Raw genomic sequence first — 18,947 nt, 5'->3', positions numbered from 1 at the left:
TATTTGAATTCAATCTTCGATCTTCATCTAGGTCACATTTATCTTTGCTCCATGATTAATCTTGATGTCTTGAAGGCCATATTGAACTCTTAAGAGGTACAATAAATTCTTCACTTGAATTACTTGCTTCAAGACATAATCATACATGACTCAACATATGAGAGCATCATGCTTCTAATCTTCAAGCCATATGGGAATTCTTCTCTTTAGTCATTCACTCGAGAACTTGATCCATCATGATTTAGTCATTGATCTCAATCTCGATGAATGTAGATGGCATTCATTTTGAATTCATTCAATCTTCTTATTGCATTACCCATGGAACAAACTTTCATATGTCTCTTGATGCCTTTGTTTCTTCATAGGAATTGTCATTCATTATCAAGTCACAATGCATATGTTTGTATTGATGGATTACATCCTTCAGTTCATCCAATATTCCTCATGCATTGCCAATGGGACTTTCCTTCAAATGTATAACTCAATGCAAACACTAGTCCATTAGGATTGTCATCAATTACCAGAACCACACATGGGGACTACGTGCACTTTCAGGCGTCAGCGTCAGCGTCAGGCCACAGATCCTCGTGCGGCCGCGTACGCTTGGCGGGCTCGGCGCGCGCGCACAAGGCGCAGCACGCGCATCGTGGGACACGCGGGGCGGGCTCCCACGACCGGCAAAAAAGGTGGCGCGGCGCATGTCGTGCTCATCTTGAAACCAGGTGTCCCACAGTGGCTAGTCCACGGCGTACCTGCGGGCGGCAAGGAGCTCGCACGGGATCCTGGTGTTGGGAATCGTTGCACGGAAAATAATTTTTTTCTACACACACACAATGATCTATCCATGGAGATGCATAGCAACGAGGGGGAGAGTGTGTCTACATACCCTCGTAGACGGTAAGCGGAAGCGTTTCACAACGCGCTTGATGTAGTCGAACTTCTTTGCGCTTCAACCGATCAAGTACCTAATGCACGACACCTCCGTGTTTTGCACACGTTCAGCTCGGTGACGTCCCTCGCCTTCTTGATCCAGCAAGACGTCGAGGTAGTAGATGAGTTCCATCAGCATGACGGCGTGGTGACAGTGATGGTGAAGTGATCTCCGCAGGGCTTCGCCTAAGCACTACGAAAATATGACCGGGGGTGTAAATGGTGGAGGGGGCGCCGCACATGGCTAGGCAATTGTCTGCTGTGTGCTAGGCGCTCCCCGCCCACATATATATATATAGGTGGGAGGGAGGGAGAAGCAGCCAAAGGAGGAGCCCAAGTAGGAGGAATCCTACATGGGGTCCCTCCCAAGCCACGCCCCCTTCTTTCCTTATTTGGAGTGCGGGGAAAGGCAAGGGAGGGTGGCGCCCCTCCCTTTCCTTTCTCCCGTGAGAGGGAAAGGCAGGAGGGGCTAGCCCTCCCCCTTTTCCTTCCCTAGGGCTGTCCAAACAAGAGGAGGGGCGCACCAGCCCCCTAGTGGGCTGGTTTGTCCCTCCCTTTGGCCCATTAAGCCCATAACTTGCCGGGGGGGTGCCCGGAACCCCTTTTAGTGACCCGATTCCTTCCCGCTACGTCCCGAAACACTTCCGGTGTCCAAATACCATCGTCCTATATATCGATCTTTACCTCTCGACCATTTAGAGACTCCTCGTCTTGTCCGTGATCTCATCTGGGACTCCGAACAACATTCGGTCACCAAATCATATAACTCATATAACACTATATCGTCAATGAACGTTAAGCGTGTGGACCCTACGGGTTCGAGAACTATGTAGACATGACCGAGACACCTCTCCGGTCAATAACCAATAGCGGAACCTGGATGCCCATATTGGCTCCTACATATTCTATGAAGATTTTTATCGGTCGAACCATTATGACAACATACGTAATCCCCTTTGTCTATCGGTATATTACTTGCCCGAGATTCGATTGTCGGTATCTTCATACCTAGTTCAATATCGTTACCGACAAGTCTCTTTACTCGTTCCAAGATGACCGACCCCGTCGGTGGCGCGGCAAACTGCAGTGTGCGCGCCATTGCGGCGTTAGGGCAGTAGGAGGGCGACAGAGAAGTAGGCCGAGATGAGCAACACCGGAAACGACTCTAGTGTAGTAGGATGCGGGAAAGGAGATCAAGGGGAAGGGCGTCAGCGTCGAGAGGGGCGAATAGAAGGGCTTTGAGCAGAGGACAGAGGAGCTCGACATGGCGGCGTGAGTGTACTAGACTGTTGTTCAAGGAGAGATGAAGCTACGATCGTCAAAACCAAAAACTTACAACACGAATGTTGTGCGGGACTGCGAGATTAGGCTGTTGGTCAAAGGAAATTTAAAATGATCGATCGTGGGTGACGAATCTGATAAAATTCATCTAGAATAGCTCCAAACGGGAACACAAAATAAAGAACTTCCGGCCGACGAAACTACGAACCGATCGCCTGAATGGGATCGTAGCATCGAGGTGCATCTTTTTCGTGTAGAGCTTACCTCGAATCGAAGCACCGTTGTGTAGGTCAGAGGGACAAGGAAGAGAGGAGATTAGAGAGAAGCTTACTGGAGGTTGAAGCCTCGCATCCCTCCCGTCTCCACTCGTGTAAGGGCCCGCTCGCTTGCGATCAAACCTGGAACCACGTCGCTGCGAGCGAAAGGCTTTAGCCACCAGGCCAGGACCACTTCTACGAATAAAAACTTCAGTCCATTCATTTATTTGTCGACGTTAGTTCGGTTTTTCTTTTTCTTTTCTCCTCATCCTTTTTCAAATTCTATGAACTTTTTTCAAAATCAATGAATTCCTTTCAATTTTGATGAACTTTTTTTAATCCGATGAACTTTTTCCAAAATTGATGATTCTTTTTTCAAATTCAATGAACTTTTTTCAGATTTGGTGAACTTTATTCGAAATCGATGAACTATTTTCAAATATGATGAACTTTTTTTCAAATTTGATGAACTGTTTTAAAAAACGATGAACATTCTTTCAATATGATGAACTTTTTTAAAACATTGATGATTTTTTTTCTCAAATTAATAAACTTTATTCAATTTTCTTGAACCTTCTTTGTTTCACATGAAATTTTTCAAATCTGTGAATTTTTTCATTATTTGTGAACATTTATGAATACGTGAGCCTTTTCTTTTCTAAAAACACAAACTTTTCTTAATCTGTGAACTTTAATTTTTTTGGAACCGCGCAACCCATATTGTTCTTAATTACTGTCGAGGTAGTCCTGAACGCAAACACTAGGTACCTCTAGTGGTTACCTGAGCGGGTTTAAAACCCAAAGCAATTTTTGTTCGCTGGCGTTACACGCTCGTGGGGCGGCCTAGCAAGAGGCTGTTGCGAGCGCCAGTTGGCTAGATTTTTTTTGAGGGTATAGCCAAACTTTTTTAATCAAAAACCACAGAAAAGTGGGATACGAGTCGGGGTATGAGGCTGGTCAAGCCATACATGACGCCCTGGAGCTAAGGTGAGAGCAAATTTTGCTAAACTATGTGCATCCCTATTGGTTGCACGACCCTCGAAAGAAAAAGTACAATTTAAAAGAGAGGCTCTAGCCTTGATTTCACTAATGATGGGGCCATAAATTCCTTGGTTTCTTCCGTGAATATCTCCAATGACTTGCTTCGAGTCCGAGGTGATCATAGCTTGATGCACGTTTAAATCTTGAGCCAAAGCAATGGTCTCTCTGCATGCGATCGCCTCCAAGGTGGCTGGGTCCGCCACTCCAACAATTACCAAAGCTGAGCTGCCCAGATAGACCCCGTTTCTGTCTCTGCATACCGCTGCCGCCGATCCTCCTCTTGATGCCCTGACTGCTGCATCAACTTGAATTTTTACAAAGTTCTCTGGTGGCGCTTTAGGTCTCCGAGGAGCACTTGTTGTCTGGACAGGCCCGTTTCTTTTAGGCTCCTTCTCCTTGATGACTGCCAGTTCGCCAATGAAGTGTTTTACAAAGGTGTATATTGCATGTGAAGTTGGAAAGATACCCTCATGGATTGCCTTACGTCTAGATGTCCAGATTGCCCAAAGTGACTGCAACTGTGACAAACTGATCGTGCGACAGAGTTTCAATAAGGCCAAACAACCAATTTCTTGCATTTGTCTCCGTACTGGCCACCAAAGAAGCACTTAAGTCCTCATCGACTAGTGCCCAAGTACATCTGGATACCGTGCAGTCAAGTAGAGAATGATGCCACGAATCAAGGGCACCACAAAATCCACATGAACTAGACGTGGCCATATGACGGTGCTGTCTGATATCCTCCGCGGGAAGTGATTGCCTTGCAAGTCGCCATAGGAACATTCTTAGTTTTCCCGGTACCTCTGTTTTCCATATTGCTTTCCATGATCCTTCCTCAATATTTGATCTTGATGCTGTGGTCGTTCCTTCCAACCAGGCCTCTCTTCTCTGCCTAGTTGCTACCGGCATGTTATAGGCCGACCTTACAGAAAAGTGGCCTTTCTTCTCAAACATCCAGCTCCAAGTATCTGGTGTGTTCATTGTGCATAGCGGGATACTCATAATGACTTGAACATCGAAAGGAAGAAACACCTCATCCAACAGCTGCTTGTTCCATGTGGCTGAGGTTGCATCAATGAGCTGTGAGACATGTGTCGGTGAATTCTGCACCCGGCACCCATATGGCCTCATCATTTCCTTTCTTGGTAGCCAATTGTCCTCCCAAATCAAGGTGTCCACCCCGTTACCTATTCGCTTGATGATGCCCTATTTTAGAACGTCCTTCCCTTCCATGATGGCTCTCTGGATCTGGCTAGGATGGCTACCCAATGTAGCATGCAGAATTGTGGTGTTTGGGTAGTAGATGCTCTTGAGAAAACGCGCACTCAAGGAATCAGGACACTGTAGCAGGCGCCAGACTTGTCTTGATAGCATAGCTAAGTTGAAGAGCTCGAAATCTTTAAAGCCCAAGCCTCCCATGCTTTTTGGTTGGGTCATCGCCTTCCAGGACACCCAGTGAGGCTTGTGTTGGTCATCCTTACTGCCCCACCAGAACTTTCTGATTAACATGTTCAAATGCTCGCACAGACCCCTAGATAGTTTGAAGCACGACATGGAATATACTGATATAGCGTGAGCAACAGATTTAACCAAAACTTCCTTCCCAGCTGTGGACAGAGTCCTCTCGATCTAGCCCTGAATTTTACTCCACAAACGATCTTTTGGAAATTTAAAAGAACCAACTGCTCCACAAATGATCCACTATGTGTGGAGGAACTATTGCCTCTCGATTGTAGCCCTATGATTGTGGAATAAAACTCTATTACCATCGCAAAAAAAACTGCTCCACAAACGATCCAGTTGGCTAGATGGCGCTAAAGGCGCGGAGTAGAAGCTCCCGTGTCGCGTTCCTGTTGGCTATTTTTGTCAAAAGCGCCAGCGCGTCGAAGCGACCGGTCGAACGCTAGTACGGCCAGCCAGCTGGAAGCGTTTCCCAATAAGAAATACTCGGCGGAAGCAAATCGAGAGGCAATGGGCGCCGAACCGTGTTGGGCCTCGGTTTCGCATACATGTTATATCGCTCCTCACCCAGTATATATATGTATATATCTTTCCCTAATAATAAAGCACGGATTGACTCCGTGGGTTCACCGTCACAATACGCTTCTTCCCGTGAATTTACGCTTTCATTTTTTTTCAACACGTCCATATTGTTTTCAAAATCTAAGGTGGTACTCAATCTATCCATATTTTTGTACGTTCATATTTTTAGTTTTTTGTACGTTCTTGTACTTAATTGGGCTGGGCCTTCTTTCCCTAAAAGCAATCACGACACGTTGCCTCACGAGAAACGAGTCTCGGTATCCTTCCTCTTCTTTCATCGATCCTACTTCCTCTCTATTATAAGCAGGTCCACCTCCATAAAAAACACAGGAGGTCGATCCGCTGCCGCAGCAGACATGGTCTCCTTCTTCTTCACCTTCCACGCCTTCCCTAAACCCTTCCAATAAATACACTAATCCCGATCTCACGGGGCACTTCATCAAGGACAACTGGACAAGGGAGCCCTCCTTGGACGAACATCACCTCACGCACGTGCTTGCACAAACAAACAATTGATTTCAGCGGCCGATTGAACCTGACCTTGGGCGCCACCTGCGTCGACTGATCTGTTCGACGACCGGCCGGAGTTTTGCTTCGTTGAGTTGCCGAGCGAAAGCATGGTGCCTGCACCTGCGCGTACGGCGTACAGGCGATGGACAACTCAGAGAGGACGAGGGCTAGGTGTTGTTCATGTGGGAGAGGGCCAACCATCGGCCCAATCTTGAGCACGATCTCTATGCTTTCATGACGTTCAGAGCCATACCTGACATGAAGTTGTTCGGTCTCACCCCGTACAACCTCGGGTAGCACCAGCAGGACCTAAGCGAGATCTGGCCAGCGGCGTTCTGTGCAGTTGCCAGGCGAGAGGGTTGGCTACCTCCCAAAGAGGCTACATGTGAAGTCCTTGAACAATGAGGATGCTGCCTTGCGTGGCCGATCTGAATCAGGGGACATGCAGGGCTCCATGGCATCATTGCTGGAAACAATAGCAGCAGCAATACTCGCTTTAGGTACGTGCTCCTCTAATCAATAAATCCACAATTATGTATCGCACAATCTCATCGGTCAACGATGCTGCCAGCATGTCACCCAGGTTGTTGTTTTGGTGTACTACGGCCGGGGTGCCAGACTAAAGCTTTTCCCCATGAATAATCCGTGAAGCAATTATGTAAGCTAAAGATTCATAACTAACGTTTCTTTTGTTTCTTCAGTTCTCCAAGACAAGGCAATTAGGTCATCTGAAGAATCCTCGATCTAATTATTCAATTTATGAATCAACTATGCCTCCGTTCATGAATCATGAGTCAAGATAAGACTGATTTTGTTACGCCAGCCAGCTGTGGATTACTGTCATGTACACGTATTTGATCGTAGGATCACTGTACAACAGGCTTTGGAGCAGGTTCTGATTCATGCAGAGATCCCCAGCAACCTCCTATTTTCAGGATATTAGATGGATACAGAATCCAGTAACCCTTCAATAGATAAAGGAAGTCCCATTTTCTGTTGATAATTTGCACGACAAGGTTCTAGCTAATTTATGATTGTGCCGACAATCGACCACCAATGCCTGAAGATTTGAGGTGTGACTCAAATTTTGTGTTGTTAGAAATCAACAATGGAGATTTCAGTTTTATCATGTATATTCATGCGAATTTCTTATTTGACAGATCATAAAAATTTATTCTATAATCAGATCTTGGTATGTTTTCAGATATTTCAGAGAAGAAAGAAGTGTCTAGAGGTGTGGATGTTTGTCATATTTTTAGGGGGAATCAAGTCTACAGAATACACACTGATTTTAGGAATTTGAATGTTACCCATGGTAGATGTAGTTTATTAGCAAGTATCTTATGTTGATGGTGTGTAAGCATCTCAGCACCCCCCCCCCTCGCGCAAAAAAAGCATCTCAGCCTCCCAGTTGCCTATTTCGTTCCTAACAGAACCATCATGGCTGGGCTAAAATCTATACTGAACCTTCGCTACGTAGAAAGCTAGCCAAGAAGCATCATAACGACCCTCCTCAGCAAGCTTTAGATTTGGTTGTGCATCACAAAGATGACAAGATTACAGATTTGCTGTACTAATTTCCGTCGATTTATAATTGTTTACGGTCGCCGTTTATGGACGAAAATTACATTACATGTAGGCGGTTTTGTGCGAGATTAATATTTTTATAAAATGTAGCATTGTCCATCTATCTTCCTCATTCTACTCATGACACTTGATGTGGTTTATTGCTAGGCTAAATGGCTTAATGAAATGAATTGATTAAGAGGTGGAGCATGTCTTGCGTTTTAATACCCGATCCATATTTCCGACCAATATTTTATAGCTGGCTACTTTCTAACTTTGCTCATATACACGCTAAATTATACATCATCTTATATTCCAATGAGAGGGATAATGAAAATATATAGAGGAATATAAATCTGCATACATTATTGACATCTTACAGTTTTATATTTGGGATCATGGCCATTTCAATATGATTTTTTGGTGATCTGCAATAGTTCTTTCTTGATGCAATGGGTGGTATATGGTTTTCCCATGGTTGCTATGTTAGTAAAAAAAATATGTAAGCTTATATTCATTTTGTTCTCTAAGGAGTATACTAGGACACTCATTTGAATAGGTACTATGCACGTGAGCTCTCAAAAAGCTCTATGAGCAAACTTAATATATCATCATATTGGTATGTGGATCGCATATAGGATTTGTAAATGTACATCTCAAATCTTTATTTATTGTAGTGAAAATGGATATGCTATTGTAGATTCTACTTGAGTCTTTGCATCTATAGTGCTATACTCATGTAAGTGATTTGCCTCTCCATAGCTTTTTAGGTCTTAGAGTTTCTCCTTCCGTTTCCAAAAATACATATTTTTTCAGTAAATCAATGTAAAAGAATATGTGTTTTGAACATTTACCTTTTGAATATTTAGAGTATGTCAATGCTTATTTTTTATCGTTTAGATATATCCCCGCACCAAAATTTACCTAATTCTATTGTTAGCTAACACGATTACTTAATCATACTTAGTTGGTTTTTATTTATTTATTTTCATAAGATTTTCAACTTCTGCATATCTTGAGAGTGCTGAATTCGATTTATCAAAAATAGATCCAATATTGAACTCAATGGAAAGAGGATAAGCGTCAGAACTGATGGGGTAATACTGAAAAAAAGTCTTGAATGACCTATGTGTGTGTGGGAGTAGAGGGTTATAAATCATGATTATTGAGTTATATGGCCATTTGTTCTTCCTGTTGCAATCGCACGGTCATATTTCCTAGTATATACCTAATATAAGGAAAAGAACAGCCACCCTCGTCTTGTTCACGACCCAACGCGCCGCCGCCAAGGGAACCCCTCGCGTTGCGATGTCGTCAACGGAGATGCGATTCTGCCGGGGATCAGGGGAAACAGTGGATTCGTTTCACGCCTCCCGCTACCCCAGCCCTTCCACGGAGGATCCGGCTTGCCTGCTCCCTCGCCGTGCTCCCACTCCATCCTACGCTTCCACGGAGGACCTAGGGGATCTCCATGATTCGCTGGAGGAGGTGGATGTAGTCGAACTCGACCCCCATGACCAGCCGGCGCGCATGGTCGCAGGTGCGTATGCTTTGCACACTCCTTCACTTTATGCACGCTCCATCGGGAAGGTTTTGGATGGATCTTGTTTGAGTTGATCAATTACTTTGATGTAATTGCGCATATTCAGATCCTGGTCAGATTGCCTGGCATGCCCTGGACCTCAAGTTCCCACGCGAGGAGAGCGAATCAGACTGGAGCGACTGGAAAGAGGGCGATGGCCGACTGATTGACGGGGAGGAGAAAGATTGCCCAGTTACCTATTTATACATCTAGATTCAATTTCCCCGAAATTTCAACTATGTTTAAGTTAACCCCCCGGAATTCTACACTAATTCTTCAGGGAATGAAGTAGTCGATAGCGATGATGATGATGATGACGACGACGACGACAACTGCAATGTTCAAGTCGTTTACGAGGACAAAAGCCCAAACACGAAGATAATCTGCCCAGGTATCTAATTATCTATTCAGTTGAAAACAAAACTCGTAACCACCCACAGATCATCTGCCGATCTATGACACAATGATTCTCCAGGAAAGCTCTATCCTGAGAGCGAAGCAGAGGAAATTGAGCTGGAATGGATTGAGAGCTACTGCAAGCAGATGGGAGAATACTCGAAACTGTTTGATGACATTCTGGCCCGGGAGGACCACGACGATTTTACTACTTTGCCTCCTTTTCCTATGAAACTGCTCTCTCCCACAACATCTCTATGCTTCATGGATGGCGGGTACTGCTACCACAGTCTTTACAAGACCCATGATACTTCTACCAGCAAGTGCCACTCGTTCCTAGTAATCTGTCTTTGTGCTGTCTGCTTAACAACTCACTTTGGTTCCTAATGTATGTTTGCAGCTGCATCAACTCTTGGATATCGCACACCGCAACAGATGCTACAGTTCTTTTCGATGCGTTTATCAAGCTCTGGGCTCTCCTATCCCATTAGTGTGTATGGAATACTTGCTGTTTGCGACGACTTGGACCAGCGACGGAATTATCTCTTTAACTGTCCTAGAGATACTGCTGTAGAGATTGTGAATCAGGTAAATAAAGCTTGCTTTGTTTACAAAATTGCTGGACGCTGACCTATGATGTTCAACAGCTCAACTCTATGATATTTTATGTCAGTCATCTAAGTTGATTTGTTTTGGATCTATTTATTATTTGCCTGGGTCCATTAAATGATCTGTGAGATGAGCTGCATTTTTTGTAAAAGTAAATAATCAATAGCAAGCATTTGCGCTGTTAAGAAGCACTGCCATTTAACAGATCACATTAGTTTTTATATGATGTGCGTGCTAATACATGTACATACAAATCGTCATCTGGTCAATATACTTAAGTTTAGCACTTTGTCTATTTCTTTTCACAAGTCATGAGTTGACTGCTTGTGTGCATTAAGATGGTTATAACTTTAATCAGCAAGATACTAGGCGTCTGTGGTTACTGATTGTGATTTTCCCAGTCTTAAACTTTTGGGAACGAGACATGGTAATAATATGGTTATAACTTAAACCAGCAAGCTTTTTGTGTATGATAGCGAGGTACCCATTCTTTTGGGACTGAGAGAGGGGTTATAATGTGTGTGAATATTTTGTACCCATTAATCTTTAAGCTCCCGAGATGAATGGGGTCAAAGGGATAAAATGACATTAAAGTCACATGCTTGCTTCCTTTCACCCAATATTTGACTTAGACGAACACGCATGTCTTATATGAGTTTGTTCTGTTGGTACAGTACTAATGTATGTATTTGAAGGTTGATGTAGCTTGTTGGGTTCTAATAAGATATCAAATTGCAGGAATCCTTTGACTTGCCTCTTTGTAGCCCGTGTCGAGGAATATATGTACTGGACGAGGCACTACTGATCTCTGGGTAAAGAAGGAAGGGAATGGATCAGCTGACAAGCATATACTTTCTGCATATGCTGAGATTGAAGTCCGTGCAAATTTTGATATTATGCTGGGTGGTCGGATTCCTGGTGTTGATTGCAACTTGGACCTGACATACATGATCATTGCACGAAGTATTGAGGCGGTAGTACAAGTCTATGCAGAGGTTGACCATCCTCATCACGTGAAGTTCACTGCTTTAAGCACTGGCTATGACGATGAGATTGTGCTGTTTGATGACAAGATATCTGGGAGTGTGAAACTGTTCCAACATATTGTCGCGGTTAAGAGAAATGAAAATTTGGATGTTCTTCTAAGAGTCGATGAATCGCTGTTTCAGTGGACTTTTCATGATGAGTATGTTGGACCCGTCAGTTCTCCCGATGACTCAATCCTTCAGTATGGCCAGTTTTTTGTGAGGGTGCTTTTTGCTCCAAAGAACTCTGCATGAAGCCCACCGCCGGCCTCCTGCAAACTGCGATTAAGTGAAGACTCAGTTCTTCAGCTTAGCCAGTTTCTTGTGAGGCTGCTCCAAAGAACTCCACATGAAGACCATCGCCGGCATCCTGACAAACTGCGGTTTAAGTGAAGGGCTGAAGGTGTCCTGTGCCTTCTACTTAGTATAGCATTATAGTCCAGTGTGTTAAGCTGAACCGCTGTAAACCTCAACATGCTCAATGCGTGCATATTCTCTGCCTGCCTGCTATTGTGTTTTTGACTTGTATCATCCAGTGGTCGTGATGCTGTCGTTGAAACCTTGGCATGCACAATTTGCCAATTTGGTCAGCACAAAGTGCGTTTTGATGTTGGTATGAGACAGGCAAAGTGAAGGCTGAAGGTGTCCTATGCTGTTCTAGACTTCTACTACTTAGTACTCCCTCCGTCCTATAATATAAGAGCGTTTTTGACATTAGTGTAGTGTCAAGAACGCTTTTATATTATGGAACGGGGGGAGTAGTAGTTTTAACCGCTGTAAACGTGATCATGCTCTAAGTTCTGTGGATGCATATTCTTTGCTTGCTTGCTATTTTGTTTTTGACTTGTAATATGTAATATTTTCATTCTAATTTTGATACATCATCCGGTGATTGGTGATGCCGTCGTTGAAACTTAGGCATATGCACCACTCGCCAATTTGGTAAGCGCAAAGTGGGTTTTGACGTTGGTATGGGATAGGCAAGAACCCACTTTTGCCGACCTAATTTAGCATGTCAAACCGAGATTCCAAATTAGGATATCTTCAATGCCGTTCATCAAATCGGACAACCCAAACGTTTGCGGGCACGTCCGGACATGCAACCCTATGCAGCAAATGTCTGCTCTCTTTTTTAACAAGTTACTATAGGGTAAAACACCCCATGGCTCTTCATTTTATTGCAAACAATAAGCTACGATATGCACATGACCCAAGGCCAAAGAAACAGAAAAAGAAAATATTTACAGGCATTACATTCTGCTCTCTTTTTGCTTACCACTTCTGAAAGCAATTCAAGCTTGAAAGTTTTCGGATGTGCCCACCTGCTCGGCCCTGGACAGGACCTCCTCACAACGGCGCCAACGCCCAACGGGGCACATGGTCAGATGGTCTACTCGGCCATGCTGTATTGCGCACGGTTGCCCGATCTTTAGATCCCGCGATACCCAAAAGCCGGACAAATGTGGCAGAAAAGACAGCCGGCCACGACCTATGCCGACAAACGGCCTGGACCATTGCAGTTGCCGTTCGCCTTCGCTGGAACCAGCCTCCTCTATTAGAGCATCTACAACCAGACATCTCTTACGTCCGGACGGGCCGGTCACGTTTTCTTAACCCAGATGAATGTCTCAAACGTCCGGGCTAACTGGCACCCTTCATATTCGGCCCAAATATGGGGCGGATATAGAGCGCCCGGGCGCGTCCGGACACGCCCGCCATGTCGGTCTCGGTCTGACGGCAGGGTCCCATGTGGAAACGCACAAAAACCCGTCGGTCTGACGGACGCCGCGTCCTTTGCCGCGATGTGAACGCGGTGTGGTGCTGCTCTGGCTCGCCGCCCAAAACCAAATCCAGCTATTTAAGCCGGCCGGCGTCCCACAACCCTAACCCATCCACCTCCCTCTCTCAGCGCCGCCAGTCCCCTCCCTCTCCTACTCCGGCGCTCTGCCCACGGTCCGACGCTCCGCCCACGCTTCGGCACTCCGTCATGGTCCGGAGCAAGATCACCTACTATGCCATGCTGACGCCGAAGCACCGCTACGAGATCCAGCAGGAGATCTGTGCGAGGCAAGCCGCGTGCGTCGCCCGCATTGCTGCCGTGCTACCTCCGGACTCGTGGGAGCCAGAGGAGGAGCAGCCGAGGAAGAGGAGGAGGAGGAGATGGCTCCGATGAAGATGGAGGAGCGGAGCAGCAGGAGCCGGAGCTGCCAGGCTTCAACATGGAGCAGGCGGAGGTGGAGTTCGCTGTCGCCCAGTCTGACAAGATGGCGGAGTAGTAGGCCATCCTAGAGTCCATCCATGATGAGGCCTATGTGAAGGCCAATCGGGCAGCAGACGGAGTCCGACGCGCTCTTCGCTGAACTCGGCATGGAGATAGAGGCGGAGGAGGCCAGAGTGGAGCAGCCGGAGGCGTGGAAGGAGCCGGAGCTGCAACTGCGGCCCATGCTGCCAGAGCCGGGCACGGAGATCGTCGACATCTCTGACCATGAGTAGCTATGTGATTGACGTAGTACGTAGATTTATTTTAGTTTGCATGTTTTTTGTATGAATTTAAAAATCTAATATGAGATGTCTGCATGCAACTGTTGAAATTTGAGGCATGTTCGATAACAGTCTACGAACGCGTCCGAATGCATCCACGGATGTTTGAGAAACCAGATTTGTCAAGTCCAACTATAAATGCTGTTAGGCCTTCAGCAAAGGCGACCATTGCTACTGGCACACTGGTCAATAAACGCCCGTCCTCTACAGACGCACGGGAGCCTTTAGCAAAGACGACCATTGCTACTGGCACACTGGTCAATAAACACCCGGCCTCTACAGACGCACGGAAGCGACACTAAAAGGATAGTTCTGCATGGATGGCTCATGTTCGAGAATTGGTCAGGATGCGGCGTCCCATTTGAGGGTTAATTTTGGAGATGCCCTAATAAACTATGCTCCATAATTTTAAGGCTTTACAACCAATTCAGGTTTTTAATTTGGTATTGGATCATCCAATCCAATTTTGATCGGGTCAACACTTTATCAAAGAGCTTTGTAGTTCAATACACTATGCCCTCAAATTTTTTATGCCTCACAATCAACTGAGGCAGTATCAAAGCTAGCATCGGATTATGCCGTAAAAAGAAAGCTAACTTAAGTGATGCATTCTAGTGATTTTTTATATTTTATAAGAAAGAATTACAAAGGCTATTGTTGCTAGGCCTAGGGCTATAGCCCCAACTGCCCTAGGCCCGTCTTTGTCACTGCACTGAGGTTTTTAATTTAGAATTGGATCATTCGATTTTGAACGGGTCAACGATTTCTTAATGAGCTCTTTTAATCAATTAATTATGCTCGTTAGTTTTGGAGCTTTTTCATTCATTGAGATATTCAATTATGAATTTGGTTCATGATTTTGACAAAGTCAATAACTTTTTAAATTTAATCGGCAGCAATCGGCCTATAAAAACGTATGCATCATCTCACCACCTAGAAAAAAAATAACTCCAATATATGATATGTAGCATCAATAGAGTATACGCATCCACGGATGTAGAAAATTCCTCACATAAATATGTGTTCTTTAGCAGATAATATAGAATCACACCGCAAAAGGCCCACCAAAAGACTATTGTAAAATAAAAAGAATATACACTCCTCATCTCCCACACTCGCCAAACGAAGTACTCGTTCTAAAATATAAGGTGCATCTGTTTATTGTAAATCAAATTTGTTTAAGTTGACAAAGGTCAGAGCCCAAAATATCGACATCGGCAATACTAAAAATACAACATTAAAATTTATTTCATGGTGAATCTAATGATAGCGATTTGATATTATGAATATGGACATATTTCTCTACAAATTTGGTCAAACTTATTGAGGTTTGACATTTCTAAAGACTTATATTCTACATCTTTTATATTTTGACGCAAACAGAGTACTCCCTCCATCCATATATATAGGGTCTAATGAATTTTTCAAGACTGCCTTTGACTATTGATAAGATTAATAGTATATGAGTTGTATAATGTGAAAATTTTATCATTGGAAGCTACTTTCACGTAAGAATTTGATAGTATGCTTTGCGTAACTTGTGTGTCTTATATTGTTACTCTAACATGTAATTAAAGTTAGCTTGAAAAACACATTAGGCCTTGTATATATGATATGGGGAGTAACTTTTTTATGAAAATTTAACAACACCAACGGAGGCGGCAAAAGCGCGTCAACCTGCAGTTCTACTTGAGAAAAGTCCATTTTAAACGCTGCTATTAATTATACCAGCAGCGCTTTTTCGGAACGCGCTACTATTAATTAGCTGTAGCGGTTTCCCCCCTCCCCCCCCCCCCCCCCGCTTCCTGCCCCGTTTCAGTTTCAGTAAACTGCAATTTCCAGATACTAGGTACTAATAGATATCAATTTCATAAAGGATTATAGGTACTAGGTAGTACTCCCTCCGTTCCAAATTACTCGTCGTGGTTTTAGTTCAAAACCACGACGAGTAATTTGGAACGGAGGGAGTACTAGATAACAATTTCATATATAGTCAACATGCATCCTCAAGTAGTACTGGGTGATATTGACGACGATCATCATATGTAGTTCTAGATGATATCGATGACGATCATCATATGTAGTTCTACATGATATCGACGACAATCATCATATGTAGTTCTAGATGATATCGATGACGATCATCATCCTCAAGCCTAGGCGGTGGGTGTTCCTGATAGTAATTAGGATGGCCTGTCCAACATGAAGATTCTTGACAACGAGGAATCTCTTCCACCCAACCGAGTTTAAGTGTGTGCGACCGTCCGTGTCCATGCGGTAAGTACAGGTGGTGACGGAGCCCCTTGCGGTAAGGCCTAGTCCAACTGAGCTTTCTTCATCAGGCTCGATACTACAACTCATAGATAGGCTCTTTGGCAATTTCTGAATAAGAAAAACATATTAATTAATAGCCTCGCACATACTTTTGCAAATATATTTCTATTAAGTATAGATTTCTACACTATCAAAAGACACAGTACTACACATTTGTACTAAGCATGAATTCTACTAATAAGTATATACGGATTATCTACACTATTAATAGTTCCTTGGATTCTACACTAATAAGCTTGTGATCGGACTCTACACTAAAGCATATCATCGACTAGATTCCACACAGCATATCATTGGACTCTACACTAAGCATATCATCGGATAATTTGCATTTGTAAGTATAACATACCATATCATGCCGATCGACCATGGTACTTGTCAGGCGGGTCACGAATGGCACCCCGACAAAGTCATCACATGGCAGAATTAGGTCCCATAGGTTGCACACCTCCTCCTCGCTTAGCCTCATTCTTTGAGCTAAGATGGCTTCATGAAGTGGGTCCTCATCATCTTCATCGAGTGGGTCCTCATCATCTTGATCATCTTCGTCATCTTCCACCAGGTTGATATAAATGACAGCCAGCTTGGGTCTTTCTGTTGGAGAACGTAGTAATTTCAAAAAAAATTCTTACGCACACGCAAGATCATGGTGATGCATAGCAACGAGAGGGGAGAGTGTTGTCCATGTACCCTCGTAGACCGAAAGCGGAAGCGTTAGCACAACGCGATTGATGTAGTCGTACGTCTTCATGATCCGACCGATCAAGTACCGAACGTACGGCACCTCCGAGTTCAGTACACGTTCACCCCGATGGCGTCCCTCGAACTTCGATCCAGCCGAGTGTTGAGGGAGAGTTTCGTCAGCACGACGGCATGGTGACGATGATGATGTTCTACTGACGCATGGATTCGCCTAAGTACCGCTAGAGTATTATCGAGGTGGATTATGGTGGAGGGGGGCACCGCACACGACTAAAAGATCAAACGATCAATTGTTGTCTCTAGGGTTCCCTCCTGCCCATGTATATAAAGGAGCAAGGGGGGTGCAGCCGGCCAGGAGAGAGGGCGCGCCAGGAGGAGTCTTTCCTAGTTGGATTAGGACTTGGGAGGGGGAAAGAGGAGGGAGAGAGGAAGGAAGGGGGGCGCCGCCCCCTCTCCTTGTCCTATTCGGACTAGGGGGGAGGGGCGCGCGACCCAGCCCTGGCCGCCTCTCATCTTCTCTGTAAAGGCCCACTAAGACCCATTAACCTCCCGGGGGGTTCCGGTAACCTCCTGGTACTCCAGTAAAATCCCAATTTCACCCGGAACACTTCCGATATCCAAACATAGGCTTCCAATATATCAATCTTCATGTCTCGACCATTTCGAGACTCCTCGTCATGTCCGTGATCACATCCGGGACTCCGAACAACCTTCGGTACATCAAAACATATAAACTCATAATATAACTGTCATCGAAACGTTAAGCATGCGGACCCTACGAGTTCGAGAACTATGTAGACATGACCGAGACATATCTCCGATCAATAACCAATAGAGGAACCTGGATGCTCATATTGGTTCCCACATATTCTATGAAGATCTTTATCGGTCAGACCGCATAACAACATACGTTGTTCCTGTTGGGGAACGTTGCAGAAAACAAAAAATTTCCTACGGTTTCACCAAGATCCATCTAGGAGTTCATCTAGCAACGAGTGATCGGATTGCATCTACATACCTTTGTAGATCACGCGCGGAAGCGTTCAAAGAACGGGGATGAGGAAGTTGTACTCGAGGTGATCCAAATCACCGGAGATCCTAGCGCCGAACGGACGGCACCTCCGCGTTCAACACACGTACGGTCAGCGTGACGTCTCCTCCTTCTTGATCCAGCAAGGGGAAAGGAGAGGTTGAGGAAGATGGCTCCAGCAGCAGCACGACGGCGTGGTGATGGTGGAGCTGCAGTACTCCGGCAGGGCTTCGCCAAGCTCTATGGAGGAGGAGGAGGTGTTGGAGAGGGAGAGGGAGGCACCAAAAAGCGTAGGTCTGAGGCCCTCCCTCCCCCCCCACTATATATAGGGGGCCTAGGGGGGGCGGCGGCCCTAGGAGATGCAATCTCCTAGGGGGCGGCGGCCAAGGGGTGGGGGGCTTGCCCCCCAAGCAAGGGGGCGCCCCCTTTTAGGGTTTCCCCACCCTAGGCGCATGGGCCCTAGGGGAAAGTGGTGCCCCAGCCCACTTTGGGCTGGATCCCTTCCCACTTCAGCCCATGGGGCCCTCCGGGATAGGTGGCCCCACCCGGTGGACCCCCGGGACCCTTCCGGTGGTCCCGGTATAACACCGGTGACCCCGAAACTTGTCCCGACGGCCGAAATAGCACTTCCTATATATAATTCTTTACCTCCGGACCATTCCGGAACTCCTCGTGACGTCCGGGATCTCATCCGGGACTCCGAACAACTTTCGGGTTACTGCATATACATATCCCTACAACCCTAGCGTCACCGAACCTTAAGTGTGTAGACCCTACGGGTTCGGGAGACATGTAGACATGACCGAGATGGATCTCCGGTCAATAACCAACAGCGGGGTCTGGATACCCATGTTGGCTCCCACATGCTCCTCGATGATCTCATCGGATGAACCACGATGTCGAGGATTCAAGCAACCCCGTATACAATTCCCTTTGTCAATCGGTACGTTACTTGCCTGAGATTCGATCGTCGGTATCCCAATACCTCGCTCAATCTCGTTACCGGCAAGTCACTTTACTCGTACTGTAATGCATGATCACGTGACCAGACACTTGGTCACTTTGAGCTCATTGTGATGATGCATTACCGAGTGGGCCCA

The 18,947-nt window shown here is 45.4% G+C and overlaps 1 protein-coding gene and 1 pseudogene across 2 annotated transcripts; both read left to right on the top strand.

Moving 5' to 3' along the window:
• Nucleotides 1–8,863: 8,863 nt before the first annotated feature.
• LOC125543266 (uncharacterized) lies at nucleotides 8,864–9,874 on the top strand. The gene is made up of 4 exons (XM_048706559.2): nucleotides 8,864–9,168; nucleotides 9,278–9,402; nucleotides 9,491–9,601; nucleotides 9,686–9,874. Exons 1-3 carry the CDS (start codon nucleotides 8,937–8,939, stop codon nucleotides 9,500–9,502), a joined length of 369 nt encoding a protein of 122 aa, XP_048562516.1. The 5' UTR covers nucleotides 8,864–8,936; the 3' UTR covers nucleotides 9,503–9,601; nucleotides 9,686–9,874.
• On the top strand, nucleotides 9,686–11,898 carry LOC125543267 (uncharacterized; annotated as a pseudogene). Its single transcript, XR_007298363.2, has 3 exons — nucleotides 9,686–9,881; nucleotides 10,007–10,194; nucleotides 10,954–11,898. The product of XR_007298363.2 is annotated as an uncharacterized LOC125543267 (transcript).
• Nucleotides 11,899–18,947: the final 7,049 nt, after the last annotated feature.

This window comes from Triticum urartu, chromosome 3A (assembly GCF_056163025.1).
Source record: "Triticum urartu cultivar PI428250 chromosome 3A, HENAU_Tu73, whole genome shotgun sequence".
Taxonomy (NCBI): domain Eukaryota; kingdom Viridiplantae; phylum Streptophyta; class Magnoliopsida; order Poales; family Poaceae; genus Triticum; species Triticum urartu.
Note: the sequence above shows the minus strand (reverse complement) of the source record. Positions and strands in the feature narration are given on the sequence as shown.

Excerpts from the sequence above, each read along its gene's own strand:
- LOC125543266 (XM_048706559.2), top strand. The coding sequence starts at position 8,937 with ATGTCGTCAACGGAGATGCGATTCTGCCGGGGATCAGGGGAAACAGTG. Across the intron at positions 9,169-9,277 it reads GCCGGCGCGCATGGTCGCAG|ATCCTGGTCAGATTGCCTGG; the intron begins GTGCGTATGCTT and ends GCGCATATTCAG.